Source organism: Choloepus didactylus, chromosome 6 (assembly GCF_015220235.1).
Source record: "Choloepus didactylus isolate mChoDid1 chromosome 6, mChoDid1.pri, whole genome shotgun sequence".
Classification (NCBI taxonomy): Eukaryota; Metazoa; Chordata; class Mammalia; order Pilosa; family Megalonychidae; genus Choloepus; species Choloepus didactylus.
Window position 1 is genome coordinate 150,024,415 of NC_051312.1, and position 18,647 is coordinate 150,043,061.

Below are 18,647 nucleotides of genomic sequence, written 5' to 3' on the forward strand. Positions count from 1 at the left end.
TTTGGGACTTTGGCTTGGAATTAAAAAGTTCAATGACTATACTTGGCACATCTTTTCTCTGCTTCTGGTATGAACACAATATACCACTTAATATTTCCACAAAGGAAAAGTAAGGCTTATCAAAATGTTTAAATAGAAAACCAACTCAAGAGCAAGGCAGGGTGTCTCCATCTTGAAATCTACGTTCCCTGGAAACAGCTCTATTCGCTAGGGTTTGAAGCGCCAATTTGGTAACAATGACCTTGGTAAAATAAACCCCATATGAATGTCAAAACTGTGGTTTCCAAACTCTTGAACGAATTAAAAAAAAAAAAAAAAAAAAAAGAGTTCTAAGTGTCAGAAGCTTTCCCACTTGATGAAGGGAAAGCCATGAAGCGACTGTTTGATTCCAGCCCCTGAGTGAAAGTTACGGTTTGGTGATGTGTACTTCACTGCTTCCGTTCCCATTGGTGGTGGTTGTGATGATGTACTGTGTCGTCTGGGGCTGGCTGGTTGTCTGGGAGTCCAAGGGATCACTGTGTGCCGATGGCTGAACCTGCACTCCACTGGACAAGGCAGAAGTCTGCTTTTCCTCCAATTCTGGTTGGCTTTCTGATAACACATAATGACCCTAGGGCAGGAAAAAAGTGACCTTTAAACATCTGAGGCCAATAAAGAAAAGGAAAAAAAAATCTGAGGCCAAAAGAGGGGGGCGTGGCTGGGAGGAGGAGGGAATATGTAAGGAAATGTTACAAAGGGACCCCAACATAGTCAACTTCAGATACAGAAATTAGCATCGTGATGGTATCCCACACACGACAAAGAAAATATGTGCTATTTTGCTGCTCCTGGGAATTTAGAAATTTGGGAAATAAGAGTACAATCTGTCAATTAAGTTTTAGGATTAATACAAAATGGATCAAAGAAGAGATATTTAAAGTCACCTTAAAGAGGCAGAATGGCCCTTACTATGGGCAGTCAAGGTCAGTGGTTCCCAAACTTCATAGAGACAGATGGTGGTCTATGGTTACCAGGGGCAGGGGAGGGAGTTACAGCTTAATGGGTGAGTAGTTTCTGTTTCAGGAGATGAAAAAGAAAGGGTAACTGATATCGGTAATCATAGCCCAATATTACTGAATTGTACACTGGAATGTGGTTAAAATGGGAAATTTTTTGCTCTATATCAGTTACTGCAGTAAAAAGTTTAATAAGAGGGAGAACCTAAGATGGCGGCTAGGTGAGACAGGGCAAAAAAACACCTCCGTGAAAAATACTAGATAAAAACCAGAAAGTGACCCAGAACACCACTGCCAGCAATGCACCAGCTGGACAAGGTCTGCTAAATCCACAAGGAATGTGCATTTGGTGAAACCAGGAGCCTGCATTCTGAAACGAGTGAGTGAGTCGGCTGAAAGTCCCACGGCCGCACTGCAATGTGGGGAAACAGTGGGCTGGCATTTGAAGACGGACTAGTTCTTTTAAAAAAAAAAAAGCCCGGGAGCAGCTGCAGATACAACAGGGAGAGCCGCGCAGTGAAGCACGGTGGGAGCGGGCTGGGTTAACACCTCGGTGTCTGGCGTGGAGGATACCCCTTCCCACACCCACTGCTGATTGTCTCGAGAGCAGAGAAGCAGAGGGGAGCCAAAAGGAGAAAAAAAAAAATGCATTCCTTGCAGCCATCTCCCCAGCGGGTGAGGGACGCTCCTGCCTGGGACCAGACACACAGCCCAGAGCTGTGCCAAGAAACCCAGTGTGACAGGGAATCTTTCCTGCAGCACTACACACAAGCCACAATATCAGACAATACACCCACGGCTGATTGTCCCAGAGCTGGAAGGGCAGAGCTGTGCAAAAAGGGGGAAGTTAATGTCCCATTCAACCATCTTTGAAGCGGGCTGGGAGTGCCCCTGCAGGGCCCAGCAACCCAGAGCTTCCCTGGCGGGCCGGCGCGCACTAGTGACGTGGCATGGCCCTCCCTCAGCAGAGGTCCTGGAAGAGCACAGCTGGGAAGGGGGAACTGCTCAGAAATCCCAGGGACCCTACACGAATACCAAGGACTTGTGGGTCAGCAGCAGAGACAATCGGTAGAAAGACTGAAATGAAGGCTTAGGCTCCTGCAATAGCCTTAAATCTCTGGGAACACCTGGGAGGTTTGATTATTAAAGCTGCCCTGCCTGCCTAACCACCCAGACACATGCCCCACATTCAGGGCAGACAGCACCAGCAACACACCCAAACTTGGTGCACCAATTGGACCCCACAAGAATCAGACCCCCACACACCACAAAGACAAAGTGGGGGAGAACTGACTTGAGGGGAATAGGTGACTCATGGATGCCATCGGCTGGTTAGTTAGAGAAAGTGTATACCACCAAGCTGTACTTCTGTCAAATTAAGGATCAAGTAAAGCAAATGCCAAGAAGCCAAAAACAACAGAAAATCTTAAAGCATATGATAAAACCAGACGATATAGAGAACCCAAACCAAAACACCCAAATCAAAAGATCAGAAGACACACAGTACTTGGCGCAATTAATCAAAGAATTACAGACAGGCAACAAGAGCATGGCTCAGGATATAAAGGACATGAAGAAGAGCATGGCACAGGATATAAAGGACATAAAGAAGACCCTAGAAGAGCATAAAGAAGAAATTGGAAGAGTAGATAAAAAAAATAGAAGATCTTATGGAAATTAAAGAAACTGTAGCCCAAATTAAAAAGACTCTGGATACTCATAACACAAGATTAGAGGAAGCTGAACAACAACTCAGCCTCCTCGAGGACCACAGAACAGAAAATGAAAGAACAAAAGAAAGGGGAAAAAATAAAAAAAAATCGAAATGGATCTCAGGGATACGATAGATAAAATAAAATGTCCAAATTTAAGACTCATTGGTGTCCCAGAAGGGGAAGAGAAGGGTAAAGGTCTAGAAAGAGTATCCAAAGAAATCATTGGGGAAAACTTCCCAAACCTTCTACACAACATAAATGCCCAGCAAACTCCAAATAGAATAAATCCAAATAAACCCACTCCAAGACATATTCTGATCAGACCGTCAACTACTGAAGAGAAGAAGCAACTTCTGAAAGCAGCAAGAGAAAAGCAATTCACCACATACAAAGGAAACAACATAAGACTAAGTAGTGACTACTCAGCGGCCACCATGGAGGTGAGAAGGCAGTGGCATGACATATTTAAAATTCTGAGAGAGAAAAATTTCCAACCAAGAATACCTTATCCAGCAAAACTCTCCTTCAAATTTGAGGGAGAGCTTAAATTTTTCACAGACAAATGCTGAGAGATTTTGCTAATAAAAGACCTTTCCTACTGGAGATAATAAAGGGAGCCCTACCAACAGAGAAACAAACAAAGGAGAGAGAGAGAGACAGAAAATTTTAACAGACATATATAGAATATTACATCCCAGGTCACCAGGACACACATTCTTCTCTTGTGATCACGGATCTTTCTCCAGAATGGACCGTATGCTGGGGCATAAAAACAAGCCTCAATAAACTAAAAAAAAAAAAAAAGGAATTTGTTCAAAGCACCTTCTCTGACCACAATGGAACACAAATAGAAGTCAATAACCGTCAGAGACTTGGAGAATTCACAAACACCTGGAGGATAAAAATGAGGGGGAGATAGAAACATTCCCGGATAATCAAAAGCTGAAGGACTTCATCACCAGTAATCAGTCCTACAAGAAATGCTAAAGGGAGTTGAGCAGGCTGAAAGGAAGGGACACTAAACAACTAACTGAAACTACATGAAGAAATAAAGATTTCCAGTAAAGATCACATGGTAGATATAAAAACCAATACTACTGTATTTTTTATTTATAACCCCACCATTTACTTCCTACAGGATCTAAACTACATAAACTGTAATGATAAATCAGTGGTTTTGGACTCAATGTAAAATATGTAATTTTGTACAAGAACTACATAAAGGTGGGGGAATAATGGAGTATAGGAACATAGTTTATGTGTCCTATTGAAGATAAGTTGGTATCAAAGAAAAACAAGATTGTTATAGATTTAAGATGTTAAATTTAAGCCCCACGGCAAACACAAAGAAAGTATCAGAGAATATGAGCATAGAGATGAAAAGTAGAGTAGGGGTTCCGAGAAGTGGAGGAAGGGGCAATAGGGAGTTAAGAAATGAGAGTAGGGTTTCTGTTTGGGGTGAAGGGAAACTTTTAGAAATGGATGGTGGGAAGGTGATAGCATTGCAACATTCTAAATGTGATTAATCCCACCAATGGAATGCTAGGGAGGGGGTGGAATGGGATGATTTACGCTATATATATGTTTCCACAATTGAAAACAAAACAAAAAAAGTCTAATTAGATGACAATTAAATGCCAAGGATGATCCTGGATGGGATCTAAGGATGGAGGAGAGGAGGCTCAAAGGGACACAGATGGGACACACACACACACAAAAAGGAAATATAGAATGTAAACTTTGTATCAATGTTGAATTTCTTAACTTCTTAGCTGTGCTTAATGAGATTGCATAAAAGAATGTTTCTGTCCATGGGAAAGGTATATGTGAATTGTTTGTTCAAGGACATGTGCAGCTTGCTCACATATGTTCAGAGGACAGAACAACAGATGATGGATGATAGCTAGGGAGAGAGGGAGGGAGGGAGAGAGGGAGGGAAAGAAAGAAATGGAGGTGTGACAGGATGTTAAAGGTGGTGGATCGGAGTATCAAGGGAGGGGGGTTGGGGTATGATGGAGTTCTATGTATGGGGTTTGTACTGTTTTTGTAACTCTTCTGTAAGACTGAATTTATTTTAAAATAAAATCTATTAAATTAAAAAAAAAAAGTTTCATAGATAACAAAAAAAAGAAAAAGGCAACAGACCTGGTTCTAATCCTACTTGTTTCCCTAATTGTCCTTTGATAAGCCATCTCCTCTGTCAGCCTTTATAAAAAGATGAAATTAGAAAAATAATCTCTTAGCTCCCTTTCAGCAAAATTGACAGAGAAAAATATATAAAAAGATCTATGGTTAAATTAATAAAAGGTCCCGAATTTTTCTTATTTTACCAAGTAAAGTCAACTTAAAAATGCTACCATTGATTCCCTGGCAAGATGGCGGCATAGAGAGGAGTGGAAGCTAAGTAGTCCCCCTGGAACAACTACAAAAAACCAGAAACAACTAGTAAAGAATCCAGAATAACTGTGGGGAGACAAACGAGACCGTCCACTCATCATATACCAACCTGAATTGGGAGGAATGCCTGAGAACACAGCATAAAATCTGTAAGTAAAACCTACGGATCCAAGTCACGAGACCAACTTCCCCACAGCCCAAGCTGCAAAGCCTCGTGGTGCCAGAGAGAAGCTCTCTCCCAGCAAGCGAATATAGCTCAGCTGAGCTCCAACTGGGATTTTAAGTAGCGAGTGTGAACTGCTCACTACAGATATGAATCCCCAAAAAACAGACAGAGGTGTTGGGTGACGACTGACCTTGGAGAGCCGGAGGGTCGCCTTGGACTGGGTCTGAAGGGGACTATCTGTTTCTTTTTTGGCTCAGTGGAGAAAGCCCCAGTCGTTTTCAGTTTCCAGGGCTGTGACTCAGAGAAGGGTGGAGACAGCACAAGCAGAGAGAGAGACCATTGAAATGCTAATGGCCTCCCCCTAGAGGGTCTATCTTCTCTAAGAGGAAAGGGGTGGGGCCCTTTCCATTCAGAACCAGATCCCAGAGCCTGGGGGAACACGGCCACACCTCCTCACACTAGTCAAGAATTATAGGCTAACAGGCATCACCTGCTGGGCAGAAAAGCACAGTGACCTCACAGGGTGGAGCAATTTTCTAAGACACACCCTCAGGGAAACCAGATACTGAGTATTTCTTCCCTCTGGGACCTGAGCCTGTTCTGGTCTGGGAAAACCTGATTTGGATAACCAAGGAAACCATGCCTAGACAACAGAAAATTACAAACTACACTAAGAAAAACAAAGTTATGGCCCAGTCAAAGGAACAAACGTACACTTCAACTGAGATACAGGAATTTAAACAACTAATGCTAAATCAAATCAAAAAGTTTAGAGAAGATATTGCAAAAGAGATAGAGGCTGTAGAGGAAACACTAGGCATATATATGGCAGAAATTGAAAGTTCAAAAAAACAACTAGTAGAATCTATGGAAATGAAAGGCACAACACAAGAGATGAAAGACACAATGGAAACATACAGCAGCAGATCTCAAGAGGCAGAAGAAAACACTCAGGAACTGGAGAACAAAACACCTGAAAGCCTATACGCAAAGGAGCAGATGGAGAAAAGAATGAAAAAATATGAGCAATGTCTCCGGGAACTCAAGGATGAAACAAAGTACAATAATGTACGTATCATTGGTGTCCCAGAAGGAAAAGAGAAGGGAAAAGGGGAAGAAGCAATAATAGAGGAAATAATTAATGAAAATTTCCCATCCCTTATAAAAAACATAAAATTACAGATCCAAGAAGCGCAGCTTACTCCAAACAGAAGAGATCTGAATAGGCCTATGCCAAGACACTTAATAATCAGATTATCAAATGTCAAAGACAAAGAGAGAATCCTGAAAGCAGCAAGAGAAAAGCAATCTATTACATACAAAGGAAGCTTAATAAGACTATGTGTGGATCTCTCAGCAGAAACCATGGAGACAAGAAGGAAGTGGTGTGATATATTTAAGATACTGAAAGAGAAAAACCGCCAACCAACAATCCTATATCCAGCAAAGCTGTCCTTCAGATATGAGGGAGAGCTCAAAATATTTTCTGACAAACAGACAATGAGAGACTTTGTGAACAAGACACCTGCCCTAAAGGAAATACTAAAGGGAGCACTACAGAGTGATAGAAGACAGGAGTGCATGGTTTGGAACACAATTTTTTGAGATGGTAGCACAACAATGTAAGTATACTGAACAAAGGTAACTATGAATACGGTTGACAGAGGAAGGTGGGGAGCATGTGAGACACCAGAAGAAAGGAGGAAAGATAAAGACTGGGACTGTGTAACTTGGAGAAATCTAGAGTATTCAACAATTGTGATAAAATGTACAAATATGTTCTTTTACAAGGGAGAACAAGCAAATGTCAACCTTGCAAGGTGTTAAAAATGGGGGGGGGCACTGGGGGAGGGATGCAATCTACATAAACTAGAGACTGTAACTAATAGAATCATTGTATTATGCTTCCTTTAATGTAACAAAGGTGATATAACAAGGTAAATGCAGATAAGTGGGGGGGATAGGGGAGGCATGTTAGACACTTGACATTGGTGGTATTGTCTGATTCTTTACTCTACTTTAAGGTTATTTTTCCTTTTGCTGCTTCCTAGCTGTCATTTTTTTTCCTCTTTCTTTTGCCTCTCCACCTTCTTTGACTCTTCCTCCTGCCTTGTGGAAGAAATGTAGATGCCCTTATATAGATAGTGGTGAAGGTGGTGAACACATAAATATATGACCTTACAGAGAACCATCGATTATTTACTTAGGATGGAATGTATGGTGAGTGAACAAAACCATATTAAAAAAAAAAATGGGTTGATGACAAAACCTCGAGGGCAATATACTGAGTGAAATAAGCCAGACACATAAGGACAATTATTGCAGGGTCTCACTGATAGGAATTATAATATGTAAACTCATAGACATGAAATATAAGGTACCAAGATATAGGATGAGGCTTAAGAATGGGAGCGGTTGCTTAGTATGAGCAGAATGTTCAACTAAGATGAACTTAAATGTTTGGAAATGAACAGAGGTGTCAGTAGCAAGATGCGAGAATAACTAACAGTGCCGAACGGTGTGTGAATGAGGTGGAAAGGGGAAGCTCAGCGTCATATATGTCACCAGAAGGAAAGTTGGAGGTCAAAAGATGGGAATGTATAAAACTGAATCCTATGGTGGGCAATGTCCATGATCAACTGTACAAATACTAGAAATCTCTTCCATGAACCAGAACAAATGTATGACATTACAATTAGAAGTTAATAATAGAGGGGCATATAGGGAAGAAATATATACCTATTGCAAACTACATACTACAGTTAGTAGTATTTCAACATTTTTTCATAAACAGTAACAAATGTACTATACCAATACGAGTCAACAATTGAGGGGGGTTGGTTAGGGATAGGAGAGGCTTAGAGGTTACTTTTCTGTTTTTTCTTTTTTCATCTTTCACTTTATTTCTTGTCTGGAGTAATGAAAAGTCTCTAAAAATTGAACAAAAATTAAGTGTGGTGATGGATGCACAGCTGTATGAGGGTACCCAGAGGCAAGTGATTGTACACTTCAGATCTTTGGATAATTGTATGGTATCTGAACAATCTCAATAAAAATGAAAAAAAAAAAAAAAATGCTACCATCAAGTGAAAAGACATTTTAACACTCAAATGCATAGGAAGAATACAATCTTAAAAGAAAGTCCTTTATGTTTAACATGTTTAGCTTTATGGAAACACACATTATTTTGTCTCATTTTTTTCTTCGGGTCATAAAAACTTCATGGGCCTGAAGCTAGCTATTTTGTTATGTTAATATTTTTAAAGAAAAAAAACGTGTCAGTCAGAAGGGAATTTGGTTAGCTACAGAGGCAGAGAAAAAAGCTAAGTCACAGAGGAAAATGGGCAGTAGCCCTTCCACAGTCAGGAAAGAAGCTGTGGCCACAACCCCATTTGATTCCCTAAAGCCTTATGTTCTGAGTCTGTGCTCCCCAAGCAACCTTCTGATTACATCTGGTTCCCCAAGTGGATCTTCCTGCAGGGGGTGGGGGGTGGAGGCAAAATCTGGCCCATTGGTCCCTGGGGGGTCTCCAGGTGGGCTCCATGAGACCCCTGAAAATTTAAATTTGTGTTTATGGACATTGTGGCAGAAGGAGGGAAACATCCTTGGCTTTAGTGAAGTTCTCAAAGGGTTCTGTCCAAAAATAAAAAGGTAAAGAATCATTGGGCCCTACAGGGAGCAAAAAATTCACTAATTAGTCCATTGCAACTATTATATTTTACAATAGGTACTATTTTCGATGATTAATAAAGTGTTACTCTGAATTTATACATCTCTTCTAAGTCTAGTTAATGTGAGCTTGTGTGCTGAGAAATGGATGAACGGTCAGTACGCTTTTTTTAAAAAATCAGGTTTTTGAGGCCCCTGCTACCTTCAGGATCTCTTGGGAAATAGTCTTTCCTTGGGACTATCCCAATATTTCTATCTTTCTAGCCATTTAAAGGTATTTTTCTTCATTTAAATTTACATACGTGTCTTCTAATAACTAACCAGTGAGGATAAAAAGCAGTGAAGATATGTTGGGCAGACACAAATCGACCTGCCCTATATATTATTTTACATAATTTATGGCAAGGTTTTTCACCTTGGGGTGTATGAATTATTTAAAATAGTTTAAAATATCTCCATAATTGATTCATTATATTATTCTCTCACAACCCAGTTGAGAACCAATAGTCTTGAGGACTCATATACTTTCTAAGAAGCACATAAAAAGGTGGTCAATTATGAATTCGCATGTCATGGATCTAGGCATTTTATTAAAGTTAGTAATTAAATGTCTGTTGTTGAGCATGTGCTATATCCCAGCCTCTTTGAAGACACTGAAGATAAACAGCTAAAGACCAAGACCCAGTTTACAAGGAATTCATAGACTACTGGAAGAAGATAGACGGAATCCTTTGATAATGGTTATAATAGAGTACCACAGGGCATTGCGGGAATACAGAGGAGGTACTTCTAATTCAGACATGGGAAGTTGTTGTGATAGATTGAATTATGTACCCCCAATTTAGACATGCTCTTAATCTCAATCTGCATTCCTGTGGATGTGAACCCATTGTAAACAGGACCTCTTGAAGGTAGTTTTACTTAAGGTATGGTACAACTGAATGAGGGTGGGTCTTATTCTGGATTACCAGAGGCCTTATAGGGTCAGAAGTGGAAGTCAGAAGAAACCTAGAAGAGCATAAAAAAGGAGAGGACCTTCCACTGATGGGAAAGCCAAGGAACCCCAAAGATTACTGGCAGCCAGCATGAGAATGCTCCAGACTTCAGAGAAAAAGCAAGCCTTGATGATATCTTGATGTTGGACTTCCGGCCTCTGAAACCATGAGCCAACAAATGTTTGTTGTTTAAGCCAAAATCCACATGTAGTGTTTGTGACAGCAGCTCAGCCAAACCAAGACAGTTAGGAGCAGAAGGTAGGGGAAGGGGAGGGTGTGCAATATGGTGGACCCTACCAAGCAGCATAGCTTACCGGAGTCACTGCCTTCACCTGGCCAGTGGTTACAGGAGTTGCCACACCACTGTCTGTAATCACAAACTGACCTGGGGGAAGTGTCATCATCTGAATCTCAGAAGCTGAAAAACAGAACACATCCATAGTTCGGTGGTCTCAGATTTTAATATGAATTGTAGAAATAAATACCTAACTGGTGGCCACATTCTCCAGATATCTTCCATGCATTTGCTTGCTGTCAGATTCTTCTGATGATGTGATTTCTTGATATAGTGAAAGCATCTGTGATAAGAACTGTTCCTATGAGAAGAGGCTAGAACACAGTTGCCAAATACCAGAGACATTCAATGAGTTCCTGCTCAAGTGTGGTGTCTGAATACCCCACAAAGACAAACATTCAACAATTTTTTAAAACTTTCAAATAACTTACAAAGATTTAGCAGTTATCTCAACATTTTTACCTTTTATATTTGAATTTGGATGGGTGGCATAAATGTATTCACTGTTACCTAGCAATCACAAATTAATCTAACTTGATTTTACTTTACCACCCATGTTATTAAAGCACATTAAAAATAAGGTTCACCCTAGCACTCAGTTGATGTTTTGTAAATAATATTCTCTATTAAAAGGAACCAGGACTTCTTGAAAAAATGGGGCAGAAAATGTATAGGATGAGCCCAGAACATCTTGTCATACCAAAGAATGCAAGATGCTCTAAAAGACTACTGGGTTCGTGTGAAAAAATGCAGGGCCAACTTGAGGAGTCTCCCACTGGCCGAAGATGGGATGATTTGAGCATCAATAACCACTGTAATGGATTGAAACACATCAAATATGTTGAAATTCAGGAGTAATACTGATCCTAAAACACACACACACATTTCCCTCATTGGTCACCCTGGATAATACCCGGGTAAACTGGTAAATAAAGGGTATGAGTTAGGTATTTAAAGCATTTATTCTACCATTCCTGTACAAACTGTACCTCTGAACAACCTTAGAGTCTTCTTCTGTATAGAGTATGTTTTTCTTTATAGACATTTTCTAGCTAGTTATTGAATAAAGAATGATAGAACTTACAACTTTACAAACACTAATAACATAATGGAACTAATGTTACAAAAAGAGAGACAACCAAACATTATGTACCTCCCAATGAAAGTGTACAACACCAGCTATGCAGTATCTGGGAGGGAATAAAACTAAGCCTGAACCTGATCATTCCCTATATCTAATCGCCAAGCTATAGGAAATAAAAGGGACGGAAGAAAGCTGCAACCAACAAAATCTAGAATGTGGGAAGGTCTTCAGGACAAACGAGCCAGTTTCTTCAAAACATAAATTGCAATTTAAAAGAGACAGAGAACATATAGATTAACAGGAATCCAAAAGACAGAACCAATTGCCTTTATTTATATTTGAAGCACAATACACACACACACCCCTACACACAGAGAAACATTTATGAGACAATTACGGAAATATGGACACTGACTGAATGTTTGATGATATTAAAGAATTACTGTTACTAATTTCAGGTGTGATGATGGTAATGGAGTTGTGTTTTTTAAAAATATTCCTTTGGTTTTAGAGATAGACACTAAAATAGTTATGGATGAAATATGATATCTGGATAAAAATCTAGTGGGAGGGCAGGGAGCAAATGACTGGGGGTATAGATGAAATAAACAAACAAGACTGGCTGTGAGTTGGTAACTGTTGACGCTGGATCACGGGTACATGGGGGCTCAAGATACTATTCTCTTGGCTCTTGTATATGTTGAAATTTTTCCTAATGAAATATTTCAGTTTCAGAATATTTTCTTCAGGTTAGAATGCTAGCTCATATTATTCCTAAATGGATATTTTCATCATTCCCCTTTCTTTTATAGAAATTAAACTAAGTATAAATGTCAGTCTATTTATCAAGATTCTACTGGTGTTTACCATGAGTAAAACAATCTTTTCTGTCTGAAAACTAGACTCAGCCCTCGTTGTGACCACCAGTATTCAGGAGAATCTATTGTAAAAATAATTGTAGCGCTTCAGCCTGACTCTGTAGCAAATCTACATAACATAGCCAAGGATCTATCACAACAGAGAAGGAATGTCCAAAAAAATAAATCAATAGAAGGAGAAAGACCAACACTGGCCTTTCTCTCTTCTCGTACCTCCACCCCCACCCCCACTAGTCCGCTGAGTTCCTCCTCTTTAAGCCAAACCATTACATCTATTTCTGTTCCTTCCACATCTTCAGTGATAAAGATCTCATACTTTCCAGCCCCATACCCAAGGCTGTCCTATCTAGTCTACCTTTGACAGCAGCCTCTTACTGCTTTCATAGCACTAATCTCAGGGTTTTGGAATCCAGACACATCTGTCTTTTCCACTAGATGATGATGTCTTTGAGCCAAAGACTATCACTTTGGGAAAGGTAGCGGGGGGGGGGGGTTAGAGTGTAAAGTCTGGAGCCAGGTTGCATGGGTTCAAATCCTCCATTTACTAGCTGTTTCTTGGACAAGTTACTCTATATCTAAATTGCCTTCTCTGTAAAGTGTAAATAGTAATTATACTTCTCTCATAGACTGTTCTGAGTAATGAAAGCTATATATATAGTTTAGAATCATTCCTGGCACACAGTAAATGTTAAAGAATGTTATGGAGAAGAATTGTTGTGGTTGTTATGATATTAATATTAGGCTTTATACACCCAGGGTCTGACATAGTGATGGATATATAGGCATTCAAGAAATATTCATGGAAGAGATGAATCATCACCACCAATGAAGCTTACCCCCATCTATTCTGTTACTTAACTACCTGCCAAAACTTCCTCCAGCAATATACTTAATATCTCTGAAAATATAATATCAAGGTAGCTCTTTGAGACCATAATGCCACCTTGAATTCTGTCATGAAACTCAATCAGATATGAGTACTACACGGTGTAGAAGATGGCCAATGGGTACTTTTCTTTTTCACATTTGTGAAAATTGTATTAATTTTTGAAATAAGGAATCCCCAAAGAGTTCCTTCAATTAGATGCCTCCTGTTGTGCTTTTAATATTTACTTTCATTTACCAAAGTTGGCACAATATAATTTTCATGAACATTTTTCCCACCTATTTATACTGCCTCTACTGTTAAGTGTCCTGTTTTTTAGTCAAAGGGTAGAGGTTTTCAAAACGTTAAGTCAAGCAGCATTTACCATAATGGCTTTCTTCAGTAACAATTCTTTGTAAGCACCATCTCCAAGTTCTTGTTAAAATACTCCCAGAATTCCAGTTTATTAATTTACAAAGAAAATTATAACCCTTACAGACACAGAATCATTTGAATCAGCTTGACCATAGCATCTTTTTTTCATTAGAGATCTATATAGGCAGCCAAATCACATTCAGAAGGTTGCTTGGTGACCATGGAATATGAGCAATAGTTAATCTTCAATAATTGTTACGATTAATGGTGTCAAGCCATTTTTTTTTTGCCTGACTTTTTGCTTCTTTACCCTCCCTGCTACATAGTTAATAAATTTGAATCAATTAATACAGGATATAAAAATTAAGACACTTCAAACATAAAAGATGGTAATTCTTAAAATTTAGTACACATATTGACAATGATAAATCTAAAATTTAGAAATTAATGAAAATATTTTGCAAATGTATCATTTGGACTTTCTAACAATTTTCAGATCTCTAATCTTAAAATAAGCCTTCTAGAAACTACAGATTATAGAATAGGCTTCCAACTTTTAAATAAAATATGCCTCACTGAAATTATAACTGTTACCAATCATTCAATGAATTTTGAGAGCAGTTAAAAAAAGAGAAGACTTTGTACAATAATCCAAAATAGCCAGTGTACAAGTGTGATAACATCTAACAATCATTTTCTGTGTTTTCAGTTCCTCTGACGTGTTATCTTGTCCAATTCTCACAGTAGGTAGGAATTTGTTCATTTTATAGTTGAAGAAACTAAGGCTCCAGATGTTCGCAGAGCCAGCTGAGAAACTGTGGCACTTACCCTGGCAGCATAATTCTAGAGTTCTCACTCTTTTTTTAAAAAAAGCAATTTTATTGAGATACGTATTCACATACCATATAATCCATCCAAGGTGAATAATCAGTGACTTTTAGTATAATCATAGAGTTGCGTATTCATCACAATAAATTTTAGAACATTTTCCTTAATTCCAAACAGAAAAACCCCTTAGCAGTCAGTTCTCAATCCCTCTATCCTTCCGCAGCCCTACATAACCACTAATCTAATTCCGTCCTTATAAATTTATTTATATTTACATTTTATATAATAGAGCCAATGGATACTTTAATCCAGCAAATCTATTGTAAAGCTGATGACATTGTGGCACTGGCTGGAGATTCGCCACCCATAACCTAGGCATCACCCCTTTGTTCTTACTTACAGTAACCACGGAAGGAATTCCAAGCATTAGGCAGGTATGTGTGTTGGACAGAGGGGCTCGGCTGCTGTTGCTGCTGCTGAAGAGCCTGCCCTTGTGCTGAGGAGCTGCCTGGGATCTGGGAGGGGCTGAGTCCCTGCTGAGACGGCTGGGCAGAGGGACTCAAGGGTGGCCCGGCTACCTGGGGAGAAGGAGAAGCAAGAGTGGGAAACTCTGAACTTCCAAAATGGGCAAGACTCGCAAATATCTGAAGTCAATAAATCAGACTGATATGAAATATAACATTGAAAGCATCACTGCTAATGTAATCACATTTTAAATAAGAAAAGAATTAATGAAAAGCAATCATGGCTATGAAATCCTACTTAGTTTCCAAAGGATTTTCTACAAAAGAACCCAAATAATTAACTTCAATAACCTTATTAGATAAACAAATGAACATATAATTACCTAGTTTATATAAGGTTTAAAAAAAATGAGAGTCTAAATAACTTGCCTGTGTCACAAAGCTAATCCGTAACATAATTGAAATAGAACCCAGAAGTGATGATTCTTATTCAACTGCCCTGCATAATCCCATCCCAGCAAGTGGAGACAAACACAGGCACACACTGAGACAGCCAGTGGAAAGAGTTACTCGTATCTATAGAATAAAGCCCTAGCGCCATAGTCTACCATTAAAGGCCTTCTGTAATCCAGCTCCAAACTACCGTTCCAACCTTTTTTCCAAGTATCATTTCCTGCCACTGATATATTTCAGCCAAATAGAATAACTCTGTTTTCTATAAATGTACTACACATTTCCATCTCTGTGTCTTTGTCACAATCTTTATTCAGATCATATTGCTTTCTCTAACCACTGTGTCAAAATCCTACCCCTCCTGACAGTGTGACTGTGAAAACCTTGTGGATCACAGTCCCTTTATCCAGTGTATGGATGGATGAGTAGATAAATGGGGACAAAAACTCAATGAAGAATAGGATGGGATGGGGAGGATGATCTGGGTGTTCTTTTTTATTTTTATTTTTTATTCTTACTCTGATTCTTTCTGGTATGAGGAAAATGTTCAAAAATAGATTGGGGTGATGAATACATAACTATATGATGGTACTGTGAACAGTTGATTGTACACCATGGATGATTGTATGGTATGTGAATATATCTCAATAAAACTGAATTTAAAACACACACACACACACACAAATAAATAAATTCAATGAAAAAGAATATTGGATTTTTTATAGTTATTTGGTTAGTAACCAAATGTCTATTTGGATTAATCAATAGCAGAAAATAACTAGTGTTATGGGGGAGGGTCACACTTTTTTATGTTTAAAAGGAATTCTCATGCTTGAAAAGGCTGGGAATCAGTTATGTAGCCAAAAAGCAACTGTCTAACAGAAGTCCTTTCATTTCCCCCCTAGGAGGTTTAACCCTGAGACAACGAGAACTTTAGAAATAAATGTCCATTTTATTGCAAAAAAAAAAAAAAAGAATTTTCTACAAAAAAATTCTGTGATTTCCTGCTACATATAATCTCTCCCATCCAAATCCCCATAACTTATCTTTTTATCCAGTACTGTCCTTAGACCTGGGAAGGTATGTCCTCCTCACAGGGCAGGCAGTCCACAGGCCAAACAGACATGCCTCCCTAGGATGTGTGTCTCCATTCTAGGCCACACTCGGGGGAGTAGGGCCCCCACTTCCCTGTGGAAATGCCCTGAACCCACTCCCTGGGCCTGAAAAGCCTCTCCCCTGAATCTGTCCTCCTGGGAGATCCCACCTGCTGGATGTAGGCTCCTCAAATGGTACGCAGGCACCTCAGCGCAATGGGGAAGGACAGAGGTGTGGACAGAGCTCATGTATGAGGGTCAAGGTGTCCATGTGGGTTCACAGAGCCCCTTGAGGTACAGGACAACGTCTGGGTGAGAAGAGTAAGGGGGCTGACTTGGGATGGCCATCACTATAGGCCACCACATTCGGGCAAGGACCTCTGAAAAGTCCAACCTGGTTTTCCAGCCTCAGGTTCCTTTGAGAAACATAAAAGTCTGATGCCTCTGGGGATGGGAAACACAGGGCACCGTTAAGGGCAGAGGCTGCCTGTGCTGAACTTGTAGGAAGGAACAGAAACCTCACAGCCATGAACTATACCCTGAAGGGGAGGCATGCTGGTTTGAATCTATTATGCAGTACAGAAAAAGCCATGTTCTTTAATGCAGCTGGGGGGGGGGGGGGTCCTATTATGGATGGGATCTCTGGATTAGGTTGTTTCCATGGAGTTGTAACCCACCCAAGTGTAGGCGGGAAATTTTGTTTAGATTATTTCCATGGAAGTGTTACCCTGCCCATTCAAGGTGGGTCTTGATTAGTTCACTGGAGTATTTAAGAGAGCTCAGGACTGGTAGAGAATGCAGGGGTATTGGGTTTCCCCACCTCGATGGTTGCTAATGTGCTCACAGACATAGGGGACTGGTGGTTTGATGGGTTGAGCCCTCTACCATAGGACTTGCCCTTGGGAAGACTGTTGCTGTAAAGGAGAGGCTAAGCCTCCCTATAATTGTGCCTAAGAGACTCCTCCCGAATGCCTCTTTGTTGCTCAGATGTGGCCCTCTCTCTCTACCTAAGCCAGCTTGGCAGGTGAAATCACTGCCCTCCCCCCTACATGGGATCAGACACCCAGGGGAGTGAATCTCCCTGGCAATATGGAATATGACTCCCGGGGAGGAATGTAGACCTGGCATCGTGGGACGGAGAACATCTTCTTGACCAAAAGGGGGATGTGAAAGGAAATGAAATAAGCTTCAGTGGCAGAGAGATTCCAAAAGGAGCCGAGAGGTCACTCTGGTGGGCACTCTTACGCACACTTTAGACAACCCTTTTTAGGTTCTAAAGAATTGGGGTAGCTGGCGGTAGATACCTGAAACTATCAAACTACAACCCAGAACCCATGAATCTTGAAGACGATTGTATAAAAATGTAGCTTATGAGGGGTGACAATGGGATTGGGAAAGCCATATGGACCACACTCCCCTTTGTCCAGTGTATGGATGGACGAGTAGAAAAATGGGAAAAGGAAACAAACAAAGGCAAGTAAAAAGTGTTTTTTTTTTTACTTTAATTGCTCTTTTTCACTTTAATTATCATTCTTGTTATTTTTGTGTGTGTGGTAATGAAGGTGTCAGGGAATGATTTTGGTGATGAATGCACAACAATGTAATGGTACTGTGAACAATCCAATGTATGATTTGTTTTGTATGACTGCACGGTATGTGAATATATCTCAATAAAATGAATATAAAAAAAATGTAGCTTATGAGGGGTGACAATGTGATTGGGAAAGCCATATGGACCACACTCCCCTTTGTCTAGTTTATGGATGGATGAGTAGAAAAACGGGGGAAGGAAACAAACAAACAAACAAACAAAGACACTCTGTTCTTTTTAACTTTAATTGCTCTTTTTCACTTTAATTATTCTTCTTGTTATTTTTGTGTGTGTGGTAATGAAGGTGTCAGGGATTGATTTTGGTGATGAATGCACAACTATGTAATGGTACCATGAACAATCGAATGTACGATTTGTTTTGTATGACTGCATGGTATGTGAATATATCTCAATAAAATGAATTCAAAAAAAAAAGAGAGAGAGAGAGCTCAGGAGCTGACACAGACCGAGACTCTTGGAGATGCTTGGAGATGCAGGAAGACGTTTGGGGATCCTAAGCTAACAGATGAAGCCCAGAGTTTGTCCTAGAGAAGCTAAGAGAGGCCCCCCAGACAATCAGAGGGATATGCTCTGGGAGAACAAGCAAGGATGCACAGGAGCTGAGAGAAAGAAGCTAAGAGAGACAGAAGCCCAGAGACATTTTGGAGAAAGCCATTTTGAAACTAGAACAGCAGATGCCAGCCACATGCCTTCCCAGCTGATAAATGTGTTCTGGACGCCATCGGCCTTTCTTCAGTGCAGGTATCCTCTTGTTGATGCCTT

General features: G+C 40.0%; 1 protein-coding gene across 2 annotated transcripts in view; it reads right to left on the bottom strand.

The window, feature by feature from the left end:
• Positions 1 to 313: 313 nt before the first annotated feature.
• PRDM10 (PR/SET domain 10) overlaps positions 314 to 18,647 on the bottom strand; it is a 105,897-nt gene continuing 87,563 nt past the window's right edge. For both annotated transcript variants that reach the window (XM_037841957.1, XM_037841956.1), the window contains 3 exons: positions 14,663 to 14,840; positions 10,252 to 10,355; positions 314 to 610 (listed from right to left, as the gene is read on the bottom strand). In XM_037841957.1, coding sequence (XP_037697885.1) covers positions 407 to 610; positions 10,252 to 10,355; positions 14,663 to 14,840 — 486 coding nt within the window. In that variant the 3' untranslated portion in view covers positions 314 to 406. The remainder of the gene's footprint in view (positions 611 to 10,251; positions 10,356 to 14,662; positions 14,841 to 18,647) is intronic.